This window comes from Chiloscyllium plagiosum, chromosome 7 (genome assembly GCF_004010195.1).
Source record: "Chiloscyllium plagiosum isolate BGI_BamShark_2017 chromosome 7, ASM401019v2, whole genome shotgun sequence".
Lineage (NCBI taxonomy): Eukaryota > Metazoa > Chordata > Chondrichthyes > Orectolobiformes > Hemiscylliidae > Chiloscyllium > Chiloscyllium plagiosum.
The window spans coordinates 117,360,301-117,383,500 of NC_057716.1; the positions used below are offsets into that span (position 1 = coordinate 117,360,301).

Below are 23,200 nucleotides of genomic sequence, written 5' to 3' on the forward strand. Positions count from 1 at the left end.
GTGGAAACAGGCCCTTCGGCTCAACAAGTCCACACCGTCCCGCCGAAGCGCAACCCACCCATACCCCTACATTTACCCCTGACCTAACACTACGGACAATTTAGCATGGCCAATTCACCTAACCTGCACATCTTTGGACTGTGGGAGGAAACCGGAGCACCTGGAGGAAACCCACGCAGACACGGGGAGAATGTGCAAACTCCACACAGTCAGTCGCCTGAGGCGGGAATTGAACCCGGGTCTCTAGCGCTGTGAGGCAGCAGTGCTAACCAATGTGCCACCGTGCCGCCCACAGCATTTCTCATTTGAATATATCTATTCTGCATTTTCTGAGCTATCCCTTAAGCATCTGCCAATGCATCTTTATTGACCTATCCTTTAACATAATTTAGAAATTCACTTTAACTCGCCCTGCTTTCATGCCTTCATATATTAAACCTACATGAGAGCAATTACTATCAAGTCTTGAACTCATTCTTCTCTCTGTCAAGCCAGAAAGTCAATCATATTATTAGTTGCTGCTACCAAGAGTATCATCACTATGACACTAATTAATCCTATCTCATTGCACAAACCATTTTGAGTTCAGCTTGCTCTCTGACTAGTTACTGAACATTCTGTTCTTTGAAACAATCCCAAAAGCATTCTATAAATTCCTCATCTGGGCTACCTTTGTCCATCTGATTTATTCTGTCCATGTGGAGATTAAAATAGCTCATGACCATCATTGTACTTTTCTGAATAACCCCCCCCCCCCTTAATTTCTTCCTTTTTATTCTGTTCTACCATGTGTTTACTGTTAAAGGACCTGTATACTACTCCTGTAACAGACTACTTTGCTTTCATCATTTCTATTGCGACCTAAATTACTTATACATTCTGAGTTCTAGAATTTGGGTAATTCCGTTATATTGTGCAATGACAATAATTGATTAACGGAACCAGTACTCTTAGCTTTTTGTCGTTCTTAATAACCTTTATATTTCAGTTTCCAATTCTCAATCAATGTGCCCTATCGCGATAACTCTATAAAAGTGATCTGACTGTAGTTATTTATTTCTATTTGTACTAATCAGTTCATCTGTGTTATTTTGAATTCTGCATACATTCAGATAAAGAGAATTAGTTTTGTCTTTTTATCATTTTTGTAACCTCTGGTCATATCAGTTGATTCACTCTTATATTTGTACTAAACATACAATAAGGACTACGTACTAAACACAGGAACAGGAGTATGTCCTTCAGTCGACTGAGCCTGCTCTGCCATTAAATATAACCACGGTTGATCATTCAACTCAGTACCCTATTAATACTTTTTTTCCTCATATCCTTTGGTCCATTTAGTCCGAAGAAGTACATTTAAATCTTTCTTGTAAGTCTTCAATGTTTTGACCTCAACAGTGTCCTACGGCTCACCACTCTCTGGCTGAAGAAATTTCTCCTCTTCACTGTTCGAAAAGGCCTACTTTATATCCTCAGACTGTGACCCCCTGGTTCTGGACTCCCCAGTCATTGAGAACATCCTTCATGCAACTATCCTCTCTAATCCAGTTAGAATTTCTAGATTTCTTTGAGATCGCCTCTCATTCTTCTAAACGCCAGTGAATATAGAACAATCAACAGTACAGCACAGGAACAGACCCTTCCATCTACCAAGACTGTGCTGATACACACCTTAACTTATAGTCTAAACTAAAAGCCTTTTGCTACTACACAGTCTGTCTCCCTCTCTTCCCTGCCTATTCATGGATCAGTCAAGATGTCTCTTAAAATGTTGCAAGTGTATCCGCCTTCACCAGCTCCTCTAGCAGGACACTCCAGGCACTTACCATCCTCTGTGTACTCTCTAAATTGATTTGCTCAATGCCAATATGCATGTAATAATGTTAATAATGCGGAGTTTTAAAAATCCATTCATGGGATATTGGTATTTCTGGCTAGGCCAACATTTATTGCCCAGCCCTAGTTGTTTTTTGAAATACAATAGATTTTAATCATTTACTAAATACTCACCAATTCTCTCCTTTTGTACAGTAAAAAACAATTTCCACAGGATGAAGTGGGCAGAAACAAAGGATCACCTCCTTCATCACTTTACCTATTTCCTTTATTTCACAGAATCCTTACAGTGTGGAAGCAGGCCATTTGGACCAACAAGTCCACATCGACCCTCCGAAGAATATCCCACTCAGGCCCATTCCCCTATCCTATTACTCTACATTACCCCTGACTAATGCAGCTAGCAGACACGCCCTGAACACTATGGGCAAATTAGGATGGCCAATTCACCCGACCTGCACATCTTTGAACTGTAGGAGGAAACCGAGCACCCAGACACAGGGGGAATGTGCAAACTCCACACAGACAGACAGTCGCCAAAGGCTGGAATCAAACTCAGGTCCCTGGCGCTGTGAGGCAGCAGTGCTAATCACTGAGCCACTGTGCCGCCCATGCACAGAACTTCCAGCACTCTGTTCGAAATCACAATTAGTGCTAAATTACACCAAGATTCCAGGATTGATGTGCTTTTAGTTAGTTTAACCCCAGGCACAGAGAAACCAACTTAAGTTAAATAAAAAATAAATCTATTTTTCGAATCAACTAATTCAGAGTTATTACACACCTCTGGAGCAAGTGAGCCTGGAACCCAGGCCAGAGGTAGGGACTCCACCGCTGCACCACAAGACACTCTAAATCATCTTAAGTTCTTACTTAACTAACTTCAGCTGTTCTCCAACAGAGAGCTTGTATACTCCTTCTCAAGCCTGGATGAAATTTAAATTTTAAACATTAGATATTTCATTTAAATACTTAAAACAAGAGAACCCTGATTTTTAAAAACATTTAAAATTTCCAACATCCAACACTCTGTTCAAAGCTGAAAACCAGTGAACTTTTGCTGTATTCCTCCGATGCAAACATATCCTTCCTCAAAGAAGGTCTTATGGCACAGTGGTAATATCCCTACCTCTGGACCAGAAAGTTTAGGTTTAAGTCCTATCTGTCCCAGAGGTGCATGTCCAAACATTTTATTTTAAAAAGTACCTTTTCTTAAATATAGAGACCTAAATTGCATACAGTATTCTAGGCATGATCTCATGAAAGTCTCATACAAATGCAGCAAATACATTGCTCTCCTAATCTAATTCCCATGTATTAAATACCAACATTCCTAATTGCTTCACATACCTGCACACTAACTCCCTGTGTTCATTTTACAAGTTTGCAAAAGTCTCTCTGAATATCAACTTTTGAAAGCTTCTAAAGTCATTTCTGCTTTTCTAATCTCATGACAAAGTAAATGGCTCCATGCTGCTTCACATTATTTCTCCATCTCTCTTTTAACCATTTATTTTGCAGCCTGTGTCCTCTTCACAGCTCACATCCTATCTAACTTTGTATGGTCAGCAAACTTAGAAACATTACTCGATGTCCATTAAGTTCAGCCTGACAACTTACAAGTGCCCATGTATTCCTACTCTCGGGAGACTGTGAACCAATCACCTATTCATATGATCACTTACTTTGTGTGTCACTTTCTCAAATGCCTTTGGGAAATTCAGGTGTACCATATCTACTGGCTCCCCTTTATCTATCAATCATTCTAATTATATCACCTAACAATTCTAAAAATTTGTCAATCCCAATTTCATTCGAGTAAAAACATGGTGACTTTGTCCGATAATACTATGATTTTGTAGGATCATAGAATCCCTACAGTGTGGAAGCAGGCTATTTAGCCCATCAAGTCCACACTGACCCTGCGAAGAGCATCCTACCCAGACCACCACCTCACCCTATCGCCATAACCATGCATTTACTGTTGCAAATCACCCATCCCGGGGTCTTATGCGCAATTTAGCTTCGTTAACTCCACCTAACCTGCACATCTCTCGACTGTAAGAGAGGAAACTGGTGCAGACACGGGGAGTACATGCAAACTCCACACAGTCGCCCGAGGGTGAATTGAACCTGGGTCCTTGGCGCTGTGAGGTAGCAGTGCGAACTCAGCTTTTGCAATTGCCTAAGCCCATTGTTAAGACATTCTTAATAAGAGATTCCAAGATGTTTCTGACAACTGAAGTCAGGTTAATTGACTAGTAGTTCCCAGTTTTCTCTGTCCTTCCTGTCTTGCATCACCATATCTCTGCTGGAGGATCGTCAGGCTCCAAATTGAGAACCAGCGCTAATTCCATGATCCACTAGTGAGTCTCACAATTTCTAAACTTAACCAACTGTTCCTTTCCTCATACCACATGATAACAGTGGAAAAGGTAATGTGCTTAGTGAGTTGTATCACAAGATCACAAGCTAAACTTTTCCTTTCATATCGTGTCTCAGAATAAATTTGTGAAAATTCACAATATTAGAAACCACTGACATCATCCAAAATATTTCTCAAAATCTTGAGACCTTATTGTTCATTAACTTGAGGGCAAATTATAAACAATTTGTTTTTATACATACCTTTAACACAATAAAACATCGATTTGCAAGAATAATGGGGGGAATTAAAATCAGGATTGCACAACAGGCTAGCATTAGATTAGTGCTGATATCTTGGAGGATTATGGGTTAGCAAAGATTACAGAGTTTCTGAGGAATATAGGGAAGAAGAGTCATAGAATCATAGAGATGTACAGCAGGGAAACAGACCCTTCGGTCCAACCCGTCCATGCCGACCAGATATCCCAACCCAAACTAGTCCCACCTGCCAGCACCCGGCCCATATCCCTCCAAACTCTTCCTATTCATATACCCATCCAAATGCCTCTTACATGTTGCAATTGTACCAGCCTCCACCACTTCCTCTGGCAGCACATTCCATACACGTGCCACCCTCTGCGTGGAAACGTTGCCCCTTAGGTCTCTTTTATATCTTTCCCCTCTCATCCTAAACCTATGCCCTCTAGTTCTGGACTCTCCGACCCCAAGGCAAAGACTTTGTCTATTTATCCTATCCATGCCCCTCATAATTTTGTAAACCTCTATAAGGTCACTCCTCAGCCTCCAACGCTCCAGGGAAAACAGCCCCAGCCTGTTCAGCCTCTCCCTGCCGCTCAGATCCTCCAACCCTGGCAACATCCTTGTAAATCTTTTCTGAACTCTTTCAAGTTTCACAACATCTTTCTGATAGGAAGGAGACCAGAACTGCATGCAGTATTCCAACAGTGGCCTCACCAATGTCCTGTACAGCTGCAACATGACCTCCCAACTCCTGTACTCAATACTCTGACCAATAAAGGAAAGTATACCAAACACATTCTTCAATATCCTATCAACCTGCAAATCCATTTTCAAGGAGCTATGAACCTGCACTCTTTGCTCCGCAACACTCCCTAGGACCTTACCATTAAGCATATAAGTCCTGCTAAGATTTGCTTTCCCAAAATGCAGCATCTCGCATTTATCTGAATTAAACTCCATCTGCCACTTCTCAGCCCATTGGCCCATCTGGTCAAGATCCTGTTGTAATCGGAGGTAACCCTCTTCGCTGTCCACTATACCTCCAATTTTGCTGTACCTCTTATACTCGCATCCAAATCATTTATGTAAATGACAAAAAGTAGAGGGCCCAGCACCGACCCTTGTGGCGCTCCACTGGTCACGGGCTTCCAGCCTGAAAAACAACCTTCCACCACCACCCTCTGTCTTCCACCTTTGAGCCAGTTCTGTATCCAAATGGCTAGTTCTCCCTGTATTCCATGAGATCTAACCTTGCTAATCAGTCTCCCATGGGGAGCCTTGTCGAATGCCTTACTGAAGTCCATATAGATCACATCTACTGCTTCTTTGTTACTTCTTCAAAAAACTCAATCAAGTTTGTGAGACATGATTTCCCACGCACAAAGCCATGTTGACTATCCCTAATCAGTCCTTGCCTTTCCAAATACATGTATATCCTGTCCCTCAGGATTCCCTCCAACAACTTGCCCACCACTGAGGTCAGGCTCATCGGTCTATAGTTCCCTGGCTTGTCTTTACCACCCTTCTTAAACAGGGAATGTAGACAGAATGTAGCATCTTATGAGTTCTTCCTCACTACAAGCTGAAGTTTTCTTGTCGCTGACAAATCATGCACCACCACAAATATAGTTCAGGCTATCCTTCCTATAACTCCTGCAATACATTCACCATTATCATTTATCCTAACTGGAGAAGCTTTTATACATGCCCCATTCTAGTTTCTTCTCAAGTATCCCTTCCAACTACCATTGATTTTTATTTTGTTGGTTTCATACTCTACTCTGAAACCCAAATTCTAAATTTTACTTTGTCTATGATATCATATATTTTCGAACCTTGCAAGTAGTGCTGTTGCCAATATTCCGCACGTTGATATACTTGTTCCAATTTTTACCGATGTATATTTAATTCTCTGAATGTTGGTTCTGTGTGCAGATTGAATAGTCTTAGCAAAAACAATACACACAATCTTGTTGGGCTCCTGCCTTCAATTGAAATATTTTGGATTATCCCTCTTGTAGCCTCATGCTCAGTATTTGTTCTGAATATAAATTTTGAATAAACTGCACATCTTTACTATTAATATCACATTTCAGTGACATCATTTATTAACTTTTGGTGTTAAATACAATCAAATGCTTTTTCATTATCCACAAAGAATATGCAAATGTTCATATTTATTTCCAGATATTTATCTGGTTAAATACTTTCCTCTTTTCTTCCTACTCCAGGTTAAATCCAAATAGTATTTCAATGATTTCTGCTCCAAATGTGTCATTATTTCATTCTAATATGATTTTAAAGATCACTTTAATAAGATGACTCATTAAGTTAAATTCTAAAATGATTGCATTTCATTATTTTAGGTTTCTTGGGTAAAGAATAATCAATGTCTCAAATCACTTGGAATGTATCCATGTATTTGATCACAAATTTCTATTACCAATTCTAGTTCTGTTTCTCCAAGGGCTTTTAGATCATCTATTGGTACTCCATGCCTGGCCTGACCATTTCGCATTCACTCACTGATCAATTTGTCAGCATTCTTTATCTCTGATAGCATAATGTTTGGTCCATTGTTTGCCTCTACATGAGGACAGTTGTACAATTCACTTCTATATTTTTGTGTCAGCTTCTCTTTCAAATAATATTTAACTACCTTTGGCTTTTATGCACCCACTAACTATTATTATTCAAACATCTGGTATTTTACACAGTACTCTACAGGCTGTGAAGTGTAGTCAAATGCAGCAGCCAAACAACATAACACAAGACCCCACAAAGAAAAAGTGAATTAAATATTCTTGGCAATCTTGACCGAGAAGACGAAAAAACTCTTTCAAATCATGCATCTGAATAGACAGGAGAAAGTGAGGTCTGCAGATGCTGGAGATCAGAGCTGAAAATGTGTTGCTGGAAAAGTGCAGCAGGTCAGGCAGCATCCAGGGAACAGGAGAATCGACGTTTCGGGCATAAGCCCTCCTTCAGGAATGAAGAAGGGCTTATGCCCGAAATGTCGATTCTCCTGTTCCCTGGATGCTGCCTGACCTGCTGCACTTTTCCAGCAACACATTTTCAGATCTGAATAGACAGGGCCATTTCACCAATGCGACCTTTTCTCAGTGATACACTGAAGTGCCAACTCAGGCTACATATTCAAATTCTGTCAGGGACCTGAACCAGAAACTTCAGAATAAGCTTTCTAACTGGTAACGGCACTTTATCCTGAAGAAAGATTAACTATGACAATGTATACATACAAAAGCAATGATGAATACCTTTATGAACCATTTCAGAGATACATTTGTGACTTTAAAACCTGTGTTTTTTACCATGTCTATTTTGTCATTTTTCCTAATACTTCTTTGTTTGGTGCAGTTGTCGATAATGTCTCTGGAGTGGACATTTACCGGAGTGAATTAAATAACTGCAAATCACTACTAACAGTGAAACAGACTCAGTCCTATGAATTCCAAGAAAATTTGCACCAGTCTCCTGTCCCAGGATATTCTGCACACAGATAATATGAAATTTATCGAAATTCATCCCCACTTTAACTTCTGATCCAGCTCCGTTTTATATATAACTATTCCAGTCTATGTGTATTGCCAATATTATTCTCCAACACTTGGAATATGCTAGGAACTACTCTGGGCAACAGTAGAAATTTGATGTTGATAAAATTGAAATACTTTTCATTCCTCGGCTAATATTCTGCCCCAAATTCTTCAACAAATTAGAGTTTCAGAGTTTCAAGCTAGTCCTAAGAAGGAAGCTCTGCACAATTTAAAAGCAGATTCAATATTTTATAAACAGTACATGCCATTTTGCAGACACTGATGCGAAATACGTGAAAACAAACTTTGTTGTTTTACTCCAAACCATTTTTATTTGGGGAAAATCATTATAAGAATGTATTGTTAAGCTACTTGCCTGATTGTGTTTGTAAACAAATGAAAAACGTTTCCTGAAATGGTATCTCGAAAAATTGCTTAACCAAATGTCACAGCTCACATGATTTTGATACAGTTATATCACTTGTCTGTACATGCCAACTATTTCATCCTATATTCCATACTTCGAAAGGGGAACTTCACACAAACTTGTCGTGTTCCAGCCTGCCATTCCCAGTGGAAGCACTGCAGGACCATCAGGCGTTAACAGCACCGTGCCAAGTTTTGCACAAAACTGGCAGTGGGAATCAGCCATGCAAAGATAGGATGACCAGGGACACCCCCCAACCCTATGGGTGACAGAGTAGTTGTCAGGTGAAAGCATCTTTGCCAAGGAATCACCTGCCTACCTTGCCTGCCCACCTGGCTATGGCCCAGCAGCTGGGGCCTGGTCCTCCTGCTGCTGCCTGACTCCTGCTGCCATGGGGACAGCGGGGTTGCCATCGGTGCCGCTCCCTAGCAACCGAGCCTAGCAACGGGCAGCCGGAGCCGCGGCCTGATTTTTTTTCCCTTTCCCCCCTTCCCCCCACCCCTTTGCTGACTGAAGCTTACCTTGCTCCTGATCTGCCCGGAGGTCGACACTTTCCTGATGAGTTTTTGTGGCCCTTCGTGCTCCCCTTCGCTGTCGGAGGACTCGTCCCCGGTGGCTCCCGGGCCGCCTCCGGCCGCATGCTGCTGCTGCGGAGCTCCGGCCCCCGCGCCCGCCATCCCCGCCGCCGCCTTCTCCGATTCCTGCGGGCAGAAGGAAGACTTGGAGTGAGGTTGAGCCGCTTTCCTGTCAGAGCCAGCCCAGCGCGGTGCGGCGCCTCCGGGCTTCGACGCCATGTTCCAGCCGGACTCTGGGCAAAGGGTGAGACAGAAAGTTCAGAGAGACAGAGAGACACAGAGAGAGAAAGAGGGCAACAAGAGAGATAGAGACAGAAGGGGGAGGGAGGGAGAGAAATACAAAAGGTTGGGCGGGGGACACGAAGAGATACAGAAACATAAAACACAAACCAAGATAGGGACGAAATAGAGATGTAGAGGTAAAAGGCGGAGATGGAGATTTGGCAGATAAAGAGAATCAAGAGAGGCAGAAGTGGAGAGAAAAGGGCAAGCAGGAGTAAAGGTAGAGAAAGTCAGAAAAGGCGAGAAAAAACAGAAAATTGCAAAGGGAAAGATAAATCCAATGAAACAGAAATGAAGTAAGAGAACTCAAATAATTACAGAAACAAAAAGTGAAACAAGGAGTGAGAGAGAATACAGAAAAAGTGCAAGACAGAGAGTAAGAGGTGTGACAGAAACACAGAAATATGAAATCAAGATGCCAAAAAATGCGTGGAGAGAAACAGACAATCTCAAAGAAAAACAAACACAAATGCAGAGGGAGAGAGAGACAGAGAAAAACTGGGAGAAACTGAGATATAAACAGAGAGAAACAATGGGAAATAATGGACAACAAGCTGAATGAGAGAAACATAAATAAAGTGAGGAATTGGAATTAAGAATGTGAGAGATCCAGATAAACAGGGAAGAGAGACAAGCACAGAAACAAAAAAAAGGATAAACAAATAAATGTGGAGACAACTAGGGAGAAGTAGAGAATGACTTACAAAACTACGGAAAGGAACCAAAAGACACACAAAGCCATGCAAAAAAAAAATTAGACCAAGAAAGAGGCACAGCAAAACAAGGATGTAGAGATAATAGTATTAGAGATAAATAAAGAGAAAATGATCAGAGATAAAAAAAATGAAATGTAGAGAAATGCTGAGATAGATGATATCAGATACAAACAGAGAACTAAGGATATAAAGAGAATGGGAGACAGAGACACAAGCATAAAGTTTAATAAAGTGAAACAAAGCTAAAAAGTGAGAAAAATGTGAGTAGTTAGGAGAGAACCATAAAACAGAAAGACAGATAGTAATAAAGAAAATGGAGAAAGAATGAAACTTGCAGGCACAAAAAGAAAGAAATGTACAATAAAAAGGAACATTGTAATAGAGAAACATAGAAAAGAAATTGGGAAATTGACAGGGAAAGAGACCACAGCAAAGTAAGGGAGAAATACAGACTGATGGGTAGAAAATTGGAATAAAGAAAAAAAAGATAGCAGCAGACAGCTGGATAATGGGGAAAAAAACTCAGCAAGAGAGCTGTTGCCTAACAGAAACAGAAGAGAAACAGCCATGAACACATGCAGGATGAATGGCAGGTATAAAAGCAGACTGAGACCTATACAAACTGTAAAAACTGATTTGAAACATGCAGAAGTGAGCTCTGTACTGATAGGGAAAAATCACGCAAATGAAGAAGCAATGAACAACTTACACCTTTAATGTGTTAAAAAGATATTCCATAGAAGCAGCATTTGAACAATGGCAGAAATGCTGAAACACAGATATAGAAATATATAGGTCGGAGGAGAAAAACACATTGTATTATTCAGACACACTGTTGACATCAAACACAAAAGGTACTTAGATAAGCGACTGGGGAAAAGAAACTAGATGAAGAAAAAAACTGACAGAGGTAGACAGACTGGCCGAGGTAGAGAGCCTGAAGAAAATGAAGAGACAGAAGCACAAATAGCAAGTGTGAAACAGACAGGAATTAAAAAAACATAGGCACAGGTACGCAGAGTAAAAGCAGGATCGATGCCCTAGGTTCACGTCCCACTTGCTCCAGAGGTGTGTAGTAACATCTCTGAACAGGTTGATTACAACTTTTTTTTAAAAGAGAGAGAGGAAGGCACTGAGAACATCTGACATACACAGATCCAGAAAGCAAGAGGCATACAAACTGACAAAGGAAGTGAGACAGCAACACACATAATCGGCTGTACACAGACTGTTGTGCACACAGAGAGAGAGAGAGAGAAACAAAGAAAGAAAGTGCTAAACGCCAGTGCAAGGCAAAAGACAGAGCTAGAGGTCAGTGTATAGTGAAACAGAAATGCCGGTATACAGAGAGATTTATAAACCGCTGTTCAGAGAGAGACTGAGACCAAAAGGCCCGTGCACAAAGCAAGAGAGATGCAGTGTGAGAGAAAGAGTACCATATGTCAGTGTCTGGAGCAAATGAGCTAAAATCCACTGTACCGAGGGGAGTGTAAGAGGCTGAGATACAGAGAAACTAAGTCTGGATGGCTGTCGCCAAAGACATTCAGAGATTGAACGACAAACATCAGGAAGGAAAAGTCCTGAGAGAAAGGAATACCAAAAAGACAGGTACAGAAGGAGAAAAAACTAAATAAACACAAAAATATTAAGTGAGACAGAAACATAGAAGAGAGGTACAGAGATTAAGGAAGAGATAGAGAGGTGAGTGACAAATACTGAAAATGGTACAGGAGAAGAAGACAAACATGAAATTAGATAGAAAAACAATATCAGAAGCACACACTTATACAGACCAGAGGCAAAGTACTGAGACAGAGAGATTCAGGTAAGGGGCACAAGTTACACACAGAAGAGTTCCCAAAGAGATGAAAACTCAAACACAAACTTTGAACAAAAATTAAAGACATAATATAGAAAGACATTTTCAAACTATTTATGTAATGTGTTCATTAATGGAGGATATATTTCAAGGGACTTCACAGAGATATAAAAACAAAACAGAAACTGAGCCAAAGAAGCAGGCGTGACAAAAATATCAGATGTGATTTATAAACAGGATCTTAAATGAAGAAAAATGTCAAAATTGAGGAAGTACATGGAACACAAAGTTATGACCAGTAATCATAGTGGTCAATGCACAAGAGAAGGGAACAGGACTTGAGCAGTTAAGGGGTGATTGGGAAGGAAATAAAATGATCCATAAAAATAGGCTTTGACAATTAAACATTGACGACTGTTGTAGGAAGTGGGAGGCGAAGTGACAGTTTAACTCTAACAATGAGAATTTTAACTTTGAGGTATCAGCTGACTGGAGGTCAGTATAGATCAGCAAATGGTGGGATGAAGAGAATACCAAGGGAATAGATTTGATGTGTAGAAGGCTACCCTTTTCTGGAGAGCCTTCTAATAGTTATGTCTGTAAGTGACAAAGACAGATGGTATGGCAGTCGGGGATTTTTTTCTATGGTAAGGTTCAGCGTTTAGAGTTTAAGCTCAAAGCTGAATGGGATGTTAAAGTTGCAAGCAACCTCGTTGTGCTTGAATTATAGACGGGGAGAGGTGATGATTATGATGGTCACCTTATGAGGTTGTTGCCAAGCCGAAGGTATCAGTTTCTGATTTCCTCATGGTTTGCTGGAGGAAACTGCAGCGCATTTCAAGACTGGAAGTCTTATGACAGAGGTGAAGCCTCTGTCATAAGATCAAGGGAGGAGGGAGTCTTGAAGGAAGGACAGTGACTTGAAATGTTTACTCTTATTTCTGTCTCCACAGGCGCCACCTGACCTGTTGAATATGTTCAGCACTTTAGGTTTTAGTCCTGGAACAAGGGTGATGCAGCCAAAACGTATGGGACCAAATTGCAGGTGAGCAAAAGTGTGGCCAAAAATAGATCAGGATGGAAAAGAATTCATTGATGGAGATGCATGACTCTAATCAGAAGATCAAGTGGAACCAAGTGATGGAAATCCATTGAGGTGACTGTTAGAGGAGCATAACCGGAGAGGAATTGCGTAGATAAAAGCATACATTGAACGAAAAATCATGAAACAGAGACACTGAAAGAATGTAGGATACATCTGCAGGAACCCTAGAATAAACATGGACTTTGAAGACAAAGACAAACACTGAGATCCAGGAGGTGTGGAAAAAGTAACAGAAAAGCACACGATTTCATTAAGCCACCGAACTCAAACACACAATAAAGCTTACAGAATGTGACTTGAATAGACAGAAACATGAGGTTCAGATAAAAATCAGTTTGTATCTGAAATGCCATACCAGTTGTTTAAACTAGTTGTTTTAAACCACACCTACACAATGACTGTAGATTCATTGCACAGTTGGCTGAAATCAGAGCTAAACCAAATGGATTTCTTATGACTGGTCATGAGCAGTGTGCTGGACAGAGACACTCAAACAGCAAATTAAAACATCAACCAAATGACAGCATCTTTCAAAATTGTTGACCTCTGCGACTTGGAAGAATAAGGGTAGAAAATACGTGCAAATGCCACCATCTACAAGTTCCTGTCCTTCCACCCTGACTGGAAACGAAAATGTGGTTCCCTCACTTTCACTGGGTCAAAACCCTGGAACTGCTTTCCTCACAGCAATGTTAATGTATCTAAACCAAAAAGACTGCAGTTCTAAAGGAGACTCACACCCACCTTCTCAAGGGCAATTAGGGATGGCCAATAAATGCCAGCCTAGAACATAAATTGCAACGCAGTACAGGCCTTTCGGTGCTCGATGTTGCACCGACCTGTGGAACCAATGTGAAGCCTGCCAAACCTACACTATTCAATTTTCATCCATATGTTTATCCAATGACCATTTAAATGCGCTTAAAATTGACGACTCTGCAACTGTTGCAGGCAGGGCATTTCACACCCCTTCTACTCTGAATAAAGAAACTACCTCTGACATCTGTCCTATATCTATCACCCCCCAATTTAAAGCTATATTCCCTCGTGCTAGCCAACATTATCAGAGGAAAGATCTCTTACTGTCCACTCTATCTAATCCCCTGATCATCTTGTATGTTTCTATAAAGTCACCTCTTAACCTTTTTCTCTCAAACAAAAAACAGCCTCAAGTACCTCACCCTTTCCTCATAAGGCCTTCCCTCCATACCAGGCCACATCCTGATAAATCTCCTCTGAACCCTTTCTATGACCTCATGGCTCTGAAACTCAATCCCTATACCAATAATAACTAACACATCGTACTCCTTCTTACCAACCCTATCAACCTGGATGGCAGCTTTCAGGAATCTATGCAAATGGACAACGAAATCTCTCTGCTCATCCACACTACCAAGAATCTTACCATTAGCCCAATACTCTGTATTCCTATTATTCCTTCCAAAGTGAATCACCTCACGCTTTTCCGCATTAAACTCCATTTTCCACCTCTCAGCCCAGCTCTGCAGATTATCTATGTCTATGTAACCAGCAACATCCTTTGGCACTATCCACAACTCCACCGACTTTAGTGTCATCCACAAATTTACTAACCCATCCTTCTATGCCTTCATCCAGGTCGTTTATAAAAATGAAAAACAGGAGTGGCCTCAAAATAGATCATTGTGGTACACCACTAGTAACTGAACTCCAGGGTGAACATTTCCCATCAACCACGATCCTCTCACAGCGAGCCAATTTCTGAACCAAACCACTAAATCACCCTCAATCCGATGCCTCTGTATTTTCTGCAATAGCCTACAATGGGGAAACTTATCAAACACCTTACTGAAGTCCATATACCCCACATCAACTGCTTTACCCTCATCCAGCTGTTTGGTCACCTTCTCAAAGAACTCAATATGGTTTGTGAGGCACCGTGTTCATTATCCCTGATCAACTTATTCCTCTCGAGATGATTATAAATCCTATCTCTTACAATCCTTTCCAACACTTTACCCACAACAAGGCTCACTGGTCTATAATTACCAGGGTTATCTCTACTCCCCTTCCTGAACAAGGGGACAACATTTGCTGTCCTCCAGTCTTCTGGCACTACTCCTGTCGACAATGACAACATAAAGGTCAAAGCCAAAGGCTCTGCAATCTCCATCCTAGCTTCTCAGAGAATTCTAGGATAAAGCCCAGGGGACTTATCTATTTTCACACTTTCCAGAATTGCTAACACTTCTCCCATTGAACATCAATCCCATCTAGTCTAATAGCCTGTATTTTAGTATTCTCCTCAACAACATTGACTTTTTCCGTTGTGAATATTGACGAAAAATGTTCATTTAGCTCTTCCCCTATCTCATCGGACTCCACACACAACTTCCCACTACTATCCTTGATTGGCCCTAATCTTACTCGAGTCATTCTTTTATTCCTAACATACCTAAAGGTATTCCTTGATCCTGGAGGAGAAAGTGAGGTCTGTAGATGCTGGAGATCAAAGTTGAAACTTTATTGCTGGAACAGCACAGCAGGTCAGGCAGCATCCAGGGAAAAGGATGATCCTACCTGCCAAAGACTTCTCATGGCTCTTCGTAGCTCTCATTTCAGGTCTTTCCTGGCTAACTTGTAATTCTCAAGCACCCTAACTCATGTCTCACCTTTACATAAGCCTCCTTCTTCCTCTTGAAAAGAGATTCAAGTTCTTAGTAAACAACGGTTCCCTCACTCGAACACTTCCTCCCTGCCTGACAGGTACATACTTATCAAGGGCACGCAATAGCTGTTCCTTGCACAAGCTTCACATTTCAATTGTGCCCACCCCCTACAGTTTCATTCCCCATCCTATGCATCCAAAATGTTACTTAACTACATCATATTTGCTTTTCCCCCAGCTATAACTCTTTCTCTGTGGCATATACCTATCCCTTTCTATTGCTAAAGTAAACTTAACCAAATTGTGGTCACTATCACCAAAGTGCTCATCCATCTCCAAATCTAACACCTGGCCAGGTTCACTACCCAGTACCAAATCCAATGTGGCCTCACCTCTTGCTGGCCTATCTACATACTGTGCCAGGAAACCCTCCTGCACACATTTGACAAAAGTTGACCGATTTAAAAGTACTTGAACTATAGCGTTTCCAGAGTTGAAAAATGTGGTGCTGGAAAAACACAGCAGGCCAGGGAGCAGGATTCTCCTGCTCCTCGGATGCTGCCTGGCCTGCTGTGTTTTTCCAGCGCCACATTTTTCAACTCTGGTACTCCAGCATCTGCAGTCCTCACTTTCTCCAATTGCGTTTCCAGTCAATATTTGGAAAGTTAAAGTCCCCATAATGACTACCCTATTATTCTTGCTCCGATCCACAGTCATCTTTTTAATCCTTTTCTGTCCATCTCTGGAACTTTTCAGAGGCCTGCAGAAAACTCCCAACAGGGTGACCTCTCCTATTTCTAAACTCAGCCGATACTAACTCAAGACAAGTCCTCATCAAACATCCTTTCTGCTACCGTAATATTGTCCTTGACAAACTTCCTCCCCCCCTTCTACCACCTTCCCTGTTCTTACTGAAACAGCTAAACCCCAGAACCTGCAACAATTATTCCTGACCCTGCTCTGCCCATGTCTCCGAAATGGCCACAACATTGGAGTCCCAATTACCAACCTATGGCACAAGTTCACCCACTTTATTCTAGATTCTCTTGGCATTGAAGTAGACACACTTTAAACCGCCTTTCTGCCTGCCAGTACACTCCTGTGTCCTTGAAACCTTATTGATTACCTCACTACTCTCCGAGCTACAATTCAGGTTCCCATCTCCCTGCTGAATTATTTTAAACCCTCCCGCAGAGCATTAGCAAATTTCCCTCCCCCCAGCTATTGGTAATCCTCTGGTTCAAGTGTAGACCATCCCATTTGTAGAGGTTCCACCTACCCCAATTATCCATTAAGGTTTCGATTTATTTAATATTGTCACTTGTACCTAGGTACAGTGCAAAATGGATATCACCACGTTCCAGCACCATCTTGGATTACAGAATAAATTACTGAAAAAAATTGTATAAATGCTAAAATACTGAATAATTAATATTAAATTGATATTACTAGAACTGAAACTGCTTCAAAAGCTCATCTTTTCCCCTCTTAGACTTCATCCTCTCTGCTCCTCCACTTGCCGCCGTCCCCGGGTTACTGCCAATGTGTTTATTTTCTGCCACCACCATCACTTCAAGTGTCTGCGGTGTCTGAGCTGAAGACGGTCACGCTGCATCCTCCACACATTGGACTTCGACTGATGGTTCCTGGCGTAGATAGAGTGAATAGCCAGACACTTTCTCCCATGGCGGAATTGTCTATCACGAGGGGCATAATTTGAAGGTAATTGGAGGAAGATTTAGGGGAGATGTCAGAGGTAGGTTCTTTACTCAGAATGGTGAGTGTGTGAAATGCATTGCCAGCAGTGGTAGGAGAGTCAGATACATTTGGGACATTTAAGCAACTCTTGGATAAGCACATGGAAGTTAGTACAATGAAGGGTATTTAGGTTAGTCTGATTTTAGAGTAGAATAAAAGGCTGGCACAACATAGAGGGCTGAAGGACCCAGTGCCAGAGATTCTGACTTGAGAGGAACCTGGAATTTTATGGGGCTCTAGCTTGAGTTCTGATGCCGCCACCTGAGATGGAGCAGGGATGGAGATACATATCAGTGAAAATGTGATTGGAACATTACAAGAGGATTGGTGCTGGGTCTACTGCTTTTTGTCATTTATATAAATGATTTGGATGTGAACATAGGAGATATAGTTAGGTTTGCAGATGATACCAAAACGGGCTGCAATGGACAGCGAAGAAGGTTACCTTTGAATATAATGGGATCTTGATCAGATGAGCCAATGGGCAAAGGAGTTGCAAATAGAGTTTAATTTAGACAAATGTGACGTGCTGCATTATGGAAAGGTAAATCAGGGTAGGACTTATACACTTAATGGTAAGGTCCTGGGGAGTGTTGCAGAACAAAGAGACCTTGGAGTGCAGGTTTATAGTTCCTTGAAAGTGGAGTCACAGGTAGATAGGATAGTGAAGAAAGTATTTGGTATGCTTTCCTTTATTGGTCAGTGCATTGAGTAAAGGAGTTGGGAGGTCATGTTGCAACTGCATAGGACATTGGTCCAGTTCATGTTCTGTGAAGCGGTCACCCAGTCCACAGTTCATTTCCGCAATGTAGAAGAGACACTGCAGCGTCCAGATGCAATATCGAGTTCAATAATTTTAGGGCCTGAATTTCCCCATGTCCTAGCCCCCTATCCCACACACCAGGCCTTTTTAAATCACATAGTCTGCCATTGCATACTACATATTGTTAGTCACTAACAGTTCCCAATAACAGCTGTTCACCATCCTAGCCAGATCATTATCAACTCCTTTGTCTTTCCAACTGTTCTTCTCTCTCTTTGGGCTCTATCCCCACCAAACATTTACTTCTTTCTCCCCCCCCCTCCCCCCGCCCTTCTGCATATATCCCAACAACATTTTCCTAGCTACCATCAGGACTGAGGAAGGATCACCGCAAACAAAATATTAATTCTGATTTTTCTTCATAGATGCTGCTGAGCTTTTCCACCAACTTCTGTCTTTGTTCCTGATTCACAGCACCCACAGTTCTTTTGGTTTTTATGATGTCTGTATCCACACTCCCATTCCAGGTTCCTCTCAAGTCAGAAACCCTGGTACAGGGCAGACTAGACATGCATCTGGACTCACGCTCTTTGCTGCAAAGAACAGTATCAGTCCTCCTAAATATTCTGTTACTTATTACTGCTACATTCACAGTTAATCTACAACCTCAGATTCCTGTACCATGATGGCGTAGTCACTTAGCTCAACCCTCCTGCTGCCCATTCTGTCAACCAGACAAGCTCAAAGAAAACTACAAACCTGTTGGACAACTGCCCTTTGGGCGATCTTACCTACCTCACTCAGTCATACTCCCCTGTCCCTGAACACCAACAGAAAATCAGATGATCCAACCCTAAGAAGTGTGGTTGCTTTCTGGTACAAATAATCCTACCCTCGCATGTTGCACTGTTTGTAATTTAAACTCAAGCTTATAAAGTCTGAGCTGAAGCTTCTCAAACTTCAAATGCTTTCCGCAAGCACATTTGCTGTGGACCAAACTGGTATTCAGAAACTTCCATGTGCTGTAATTATAACAGATCACTTGTCCTGCATTCCTTAATGTGTTCAAAGGGACCACTCACTTATTGTATTCCGCTTTATATTCATTTTTAAAATATCTTTTAATAACCCTTACCACCAGCTGCTGCTTTGTTTTGAATCTCAAGAATAGAATAAATCTTAATAATGTGCCCAATATCCACCAATTAACCAGCTATTTCTCCTGTAGCACAGTAGGAATCAATTTCTGAAATTGAAAATCTTTCAGCAAAACCAAAAGCAAAAAAAAAACCCTCTTTACCTTCCTCATTTAACTCCCTGAATACTTTGCCAGAGAAAGTGATGGATGCAGGTAGAATTGTAACGTTTAAAAAACATTTGGATAAGTAAATGAATAGGAACGGTTTGGAGTGATATGGATGAAATGCAGGCAGATGGCACTAGTTTAGTTTGGGGACATTGTTGACGTGGACTAGTTGTACTGAAGGGTCTGTTTCCATGCTGTCTGACTCTATGACTATGACTTAACACTGGCACTATTGAAAGTCACACTCAAATGCTAGATTGCACTGAGTAGCTAGTTTTATATGCTGCTAACAAAATATCTCTTAATGAGGATCCAGTTGTTCTTTCACTTGAGTCCTTGAAGAAAACCTGCTTAAGGATTGTAACTGAATAACTTAAATGCAAAATTTAAGTTTAATGCCATCTACAAAGAGAGTTAACTTTGTACAAAATATAAAAAATAGGTTTTACCCAACAACTGGACAGTGTCTCAGTGTCAAAATCACCACAAAAATACACTCTGATTATCTTGGTTTGAAATTAACATAAATATATAATGGCTCAGTGCAATCATTTAAACATCTTGGTCATCGAGGTTATCAAATGCTTTGGCAGTGCTAAAGCCCTCATATGCACAAAGTGAAATAAGCAAAATGCTCCTGGCCTGCAATTTTCAACACACACCATCGGTCACAGAGAGGAGAGTCGCAGAATGCACATCCAGGAAGAATTCATTCATTCTCACAGAGAAACATCTTGGACATGGAAAACACTGATAGCCACACTTCCAAGAGCAATCAATACTAATGCAAACTAATTCTGATTTACCAGATCCTGGAGGAAGTTGCGGAACACTCGCCTATTGGGAAAATCAAATGCATGCATCAGTCAGTCCAAGATTGACTGAAGTATTCCGGACTGAGACAGGAGCTGTTAGGACTGAAGTTTCAAACAAAAATACGGGAACATTTCCACTTTGTTTATAGAAGATAGTCCAAGTGCCAGTAATGGTTGCTGAGAATTGGGGCATGGGCCACGGAATGTTGATTGGAAACTGTGTGTGTTTCAGATATTGTATTGTGAGTGGAGTGTGCAAATGATGTCAACTTGGATGTGCAATGTGCCTGTTCACCACCCAGCACCCCCAGCGATTTCTGGGGATGTGAATGAAACAGAAACCAACAAAGCAGGGTAGGAATTGACAGACAACAATGGGTCCTGTCCCACTTCACTCTTATGTGAAGTAGCACAGAAAAATCAATTATTGAAAAGTCAAAAATAAGATTCAAGGGGGAAAAAAAGACATTGACAGCTGTAGTTCTCCACTTGTGCTGTTACCAAACACAGTATTCTAGTGTGCAACTTGCCTCAGTTTCTCACTCAAGCATTTATATTCGAATCAACACAGCTCAAAGCTGACAAAACCGAAAGTGAATCAAAATGATAAGGACTGCTGATGCCTTAAATCTGAAACAAACACCAAGAATGCTGGAGAAAAGTCTCTGACAAGGAGTCACTGGATTTGAACATTAACTCTGTTTTTCTGTCGACAGATGCTACCAGACCTGCTGAGTTTCTCCAGCATTCTCTTTGTGAATTAAAATGATGTTGAGCTGCACATACATGACCAGACCTAGAGATGATCAACAAACTATCCGTGAGTGTTTGGGTATATCTCGGACCAGTCAAGTTACTTTAAACACAAATATGATTTTTCCACCTTTCAAACAAAAACACATCAGGGTTCTGCCTGTAAGTTAGTCCTGAGCTACTTTAATTGCAGGTTTTGAAAATAACTTGGATGTAAAACTGCTCGTAAAGTCCCATCAGAAAAAAACAGACTGTGGAAAATGAGAAGAGGATAACATTATGAAAATCAAGGTTGCACCGAAATTAAAGTACAAACCAGATTGCGACGTTGATCTTCAGTGTCACACACAAGCACAGATTGACACACACAAATGGACAATCACACAGTCACTCACAATTGCTCAATCACAGGCACACACGCACAGACTGACAATCCCATACACTCAGAAAATCATACAATAACACAATCAGACAAACTGACACATACAGACCAACACATACAGATAGAAGCGCTGACAGACATACGGGCGCACAATCTACTCTCTGCCACATACAGTGCATAGAGATATAGAGCGGCCATGTGACTGAATCAATTTGATATTAAATTGCCCAAATTTCGATACACGAACCCAGCAAGGAACGAAAGCTGCGAATCACGCCGTATTTGGGTTATGCAGTTTGATATATCGGACAAGGAACTTTAATTTCATGGGGCAGAAAAAAAACACAGCGACAATATTTTCGATCCGGCAGACCCATGCAGGTTTTTAACGAATGCTAATTTATTGGAAAGACTGCGAAGGGCGGAGTGAAGGTTTCCAGTCCTTCTGTGTCTTTTTTACATGAACAATGGGTGAGGCAATCATGAGATCAAACAATTTCGAAACGACTTCCCACCCCCGTCTCGGATATTGATGAATTGAAACGCGGCTGCTCGGCTCCTGGAGTTGGATCAGTCAGAGTGCACCCAATCAGGCTCAAATCTCAACGCCTTCATCTCCCCTCTCCAGCTTTAGCCTGTTTGAACTTCACAGCCTCCCTGTTATTTTTACCCCACTCCCCGGTCGGAAAATCTTGTATGTTCTGGTGAGAGGCGCTGTCCCTGTTGTTGTCACAAGTCAGACACCCCATATTTACAGCACTGCCATCCCACAACTCACTAACAAAAGATCAGGCACAAAAAAACAGCTTGTTACTTCACCTTCGCCCCCTCCAGCCATGCAATGTGACCATCCCCGTCATCTTAATTTCCAACTTACAAAACCATGACGGACATCCCTGGCACCAGAGTCAAAGCGATGAGAAGTGAAGTTTACCCACCAGTTCTTCCCAGACGGGACTCCGGCTGTAAGAGTGATACAGATCCTCCATACTGAGCTCAGCAGCCCTGCCTGCCGGGGAACCTCTGCAGCAATGCTCTGTGCATCCAGATCTCTCAGCAGCTCAGCCGCCGACTAGCTCCTATCCCCTCCCTCTCCCACACTGCTGAAGCAAGCAGACAGGAGGAGGGCTGTTTTTGTTTTGCTTGTATCGCCTCCACGTGATTCACTCTCTGTCCTAATAAGGAGCTGGACCATCTCCCGAGATGTCGGTGACGCAGCCGAGGGTTGAGGAGCAAGGCTTTCCCTGGGCAGCCACTACCTGCATTCGCGTAGCGCCGTCGGCCCGGGTGTATCCATGCCCAAGGTGTTTGGTTCAGTGAACACAACAAATGACGGGCAGATGATCTAAAGCGATGGAGGCCATGTGGTCTATCGTGTCAGTAGTGACTTCCCAAATGAGCATTTCAATTGGTGCCGTCCAATGTTGGAATTCCCTCACACGCTTTAAATTCTCACACCTTGGGAAGGACCCATTGTGTTGTCCATAGATTAATCAAATTCCAACCAGCCTCCATTTGGCATTGATGCTGAGATAATACATCAGCTTGCGTACCTTTCTGGTTGAAGTGAATCGACAATGGGCAGTCGCGTTCCTTCTGGGAGTCTTTTTTTTACGTTTCTAGTGTCTAATTAAAGCAAAACTAACTTTCTTTGCAATATTGTAATAGACAGTTAGGACAACACTGAACATCCTCTGTTTAAATCCTCTAAAATCATTATCCAATCAGGATGGCAATATGACTATCTCCAAAACTGAATCTCCATGTATTGATCTTTGCAAGGCAAATGTTGCCCTTACCTATTCATTTGAAACTCATAAGAACACAG

The 23,200-nt window shown here is 41.6% G+C and overlaps 1 protein-coding gene across 7 annotated transcripts in view; it reads right to left on the reverse strand.

Annotated features, from left to right (window-relative positions):
• dgkh (diacylglycerol kinase, eta) overlaps positions 1-22,598 on the reverse strand; it is a 566,607-nt gene extending 544,009 nt beyond the window's left edge. For 5 of the 7 annotated variants that reach the window (XM_043694441.1, XM_043694447.1, XM_043694443.1 and 2 more), the window contains exon 1: positions 8,973-9,556. In XM_043694441.1, the coding sequence (XP_043550376.1) occupies positions 8,973-9,245 (273 nt within the window). In that variant the 5' untranslated portion in view covers positions 9,246-9,556. Of the gene's footprint in view, positions 1-8,972; positions 9,557-22,310 lie in introns of those variants that run through there. The other 2 variants (XM_043694440.1, XM_043694442.1) reach the window with 2 other exon arrangements.
• Between the last annotated feature and the right edge of the window lie 602 nt (positions 22,599-23,200).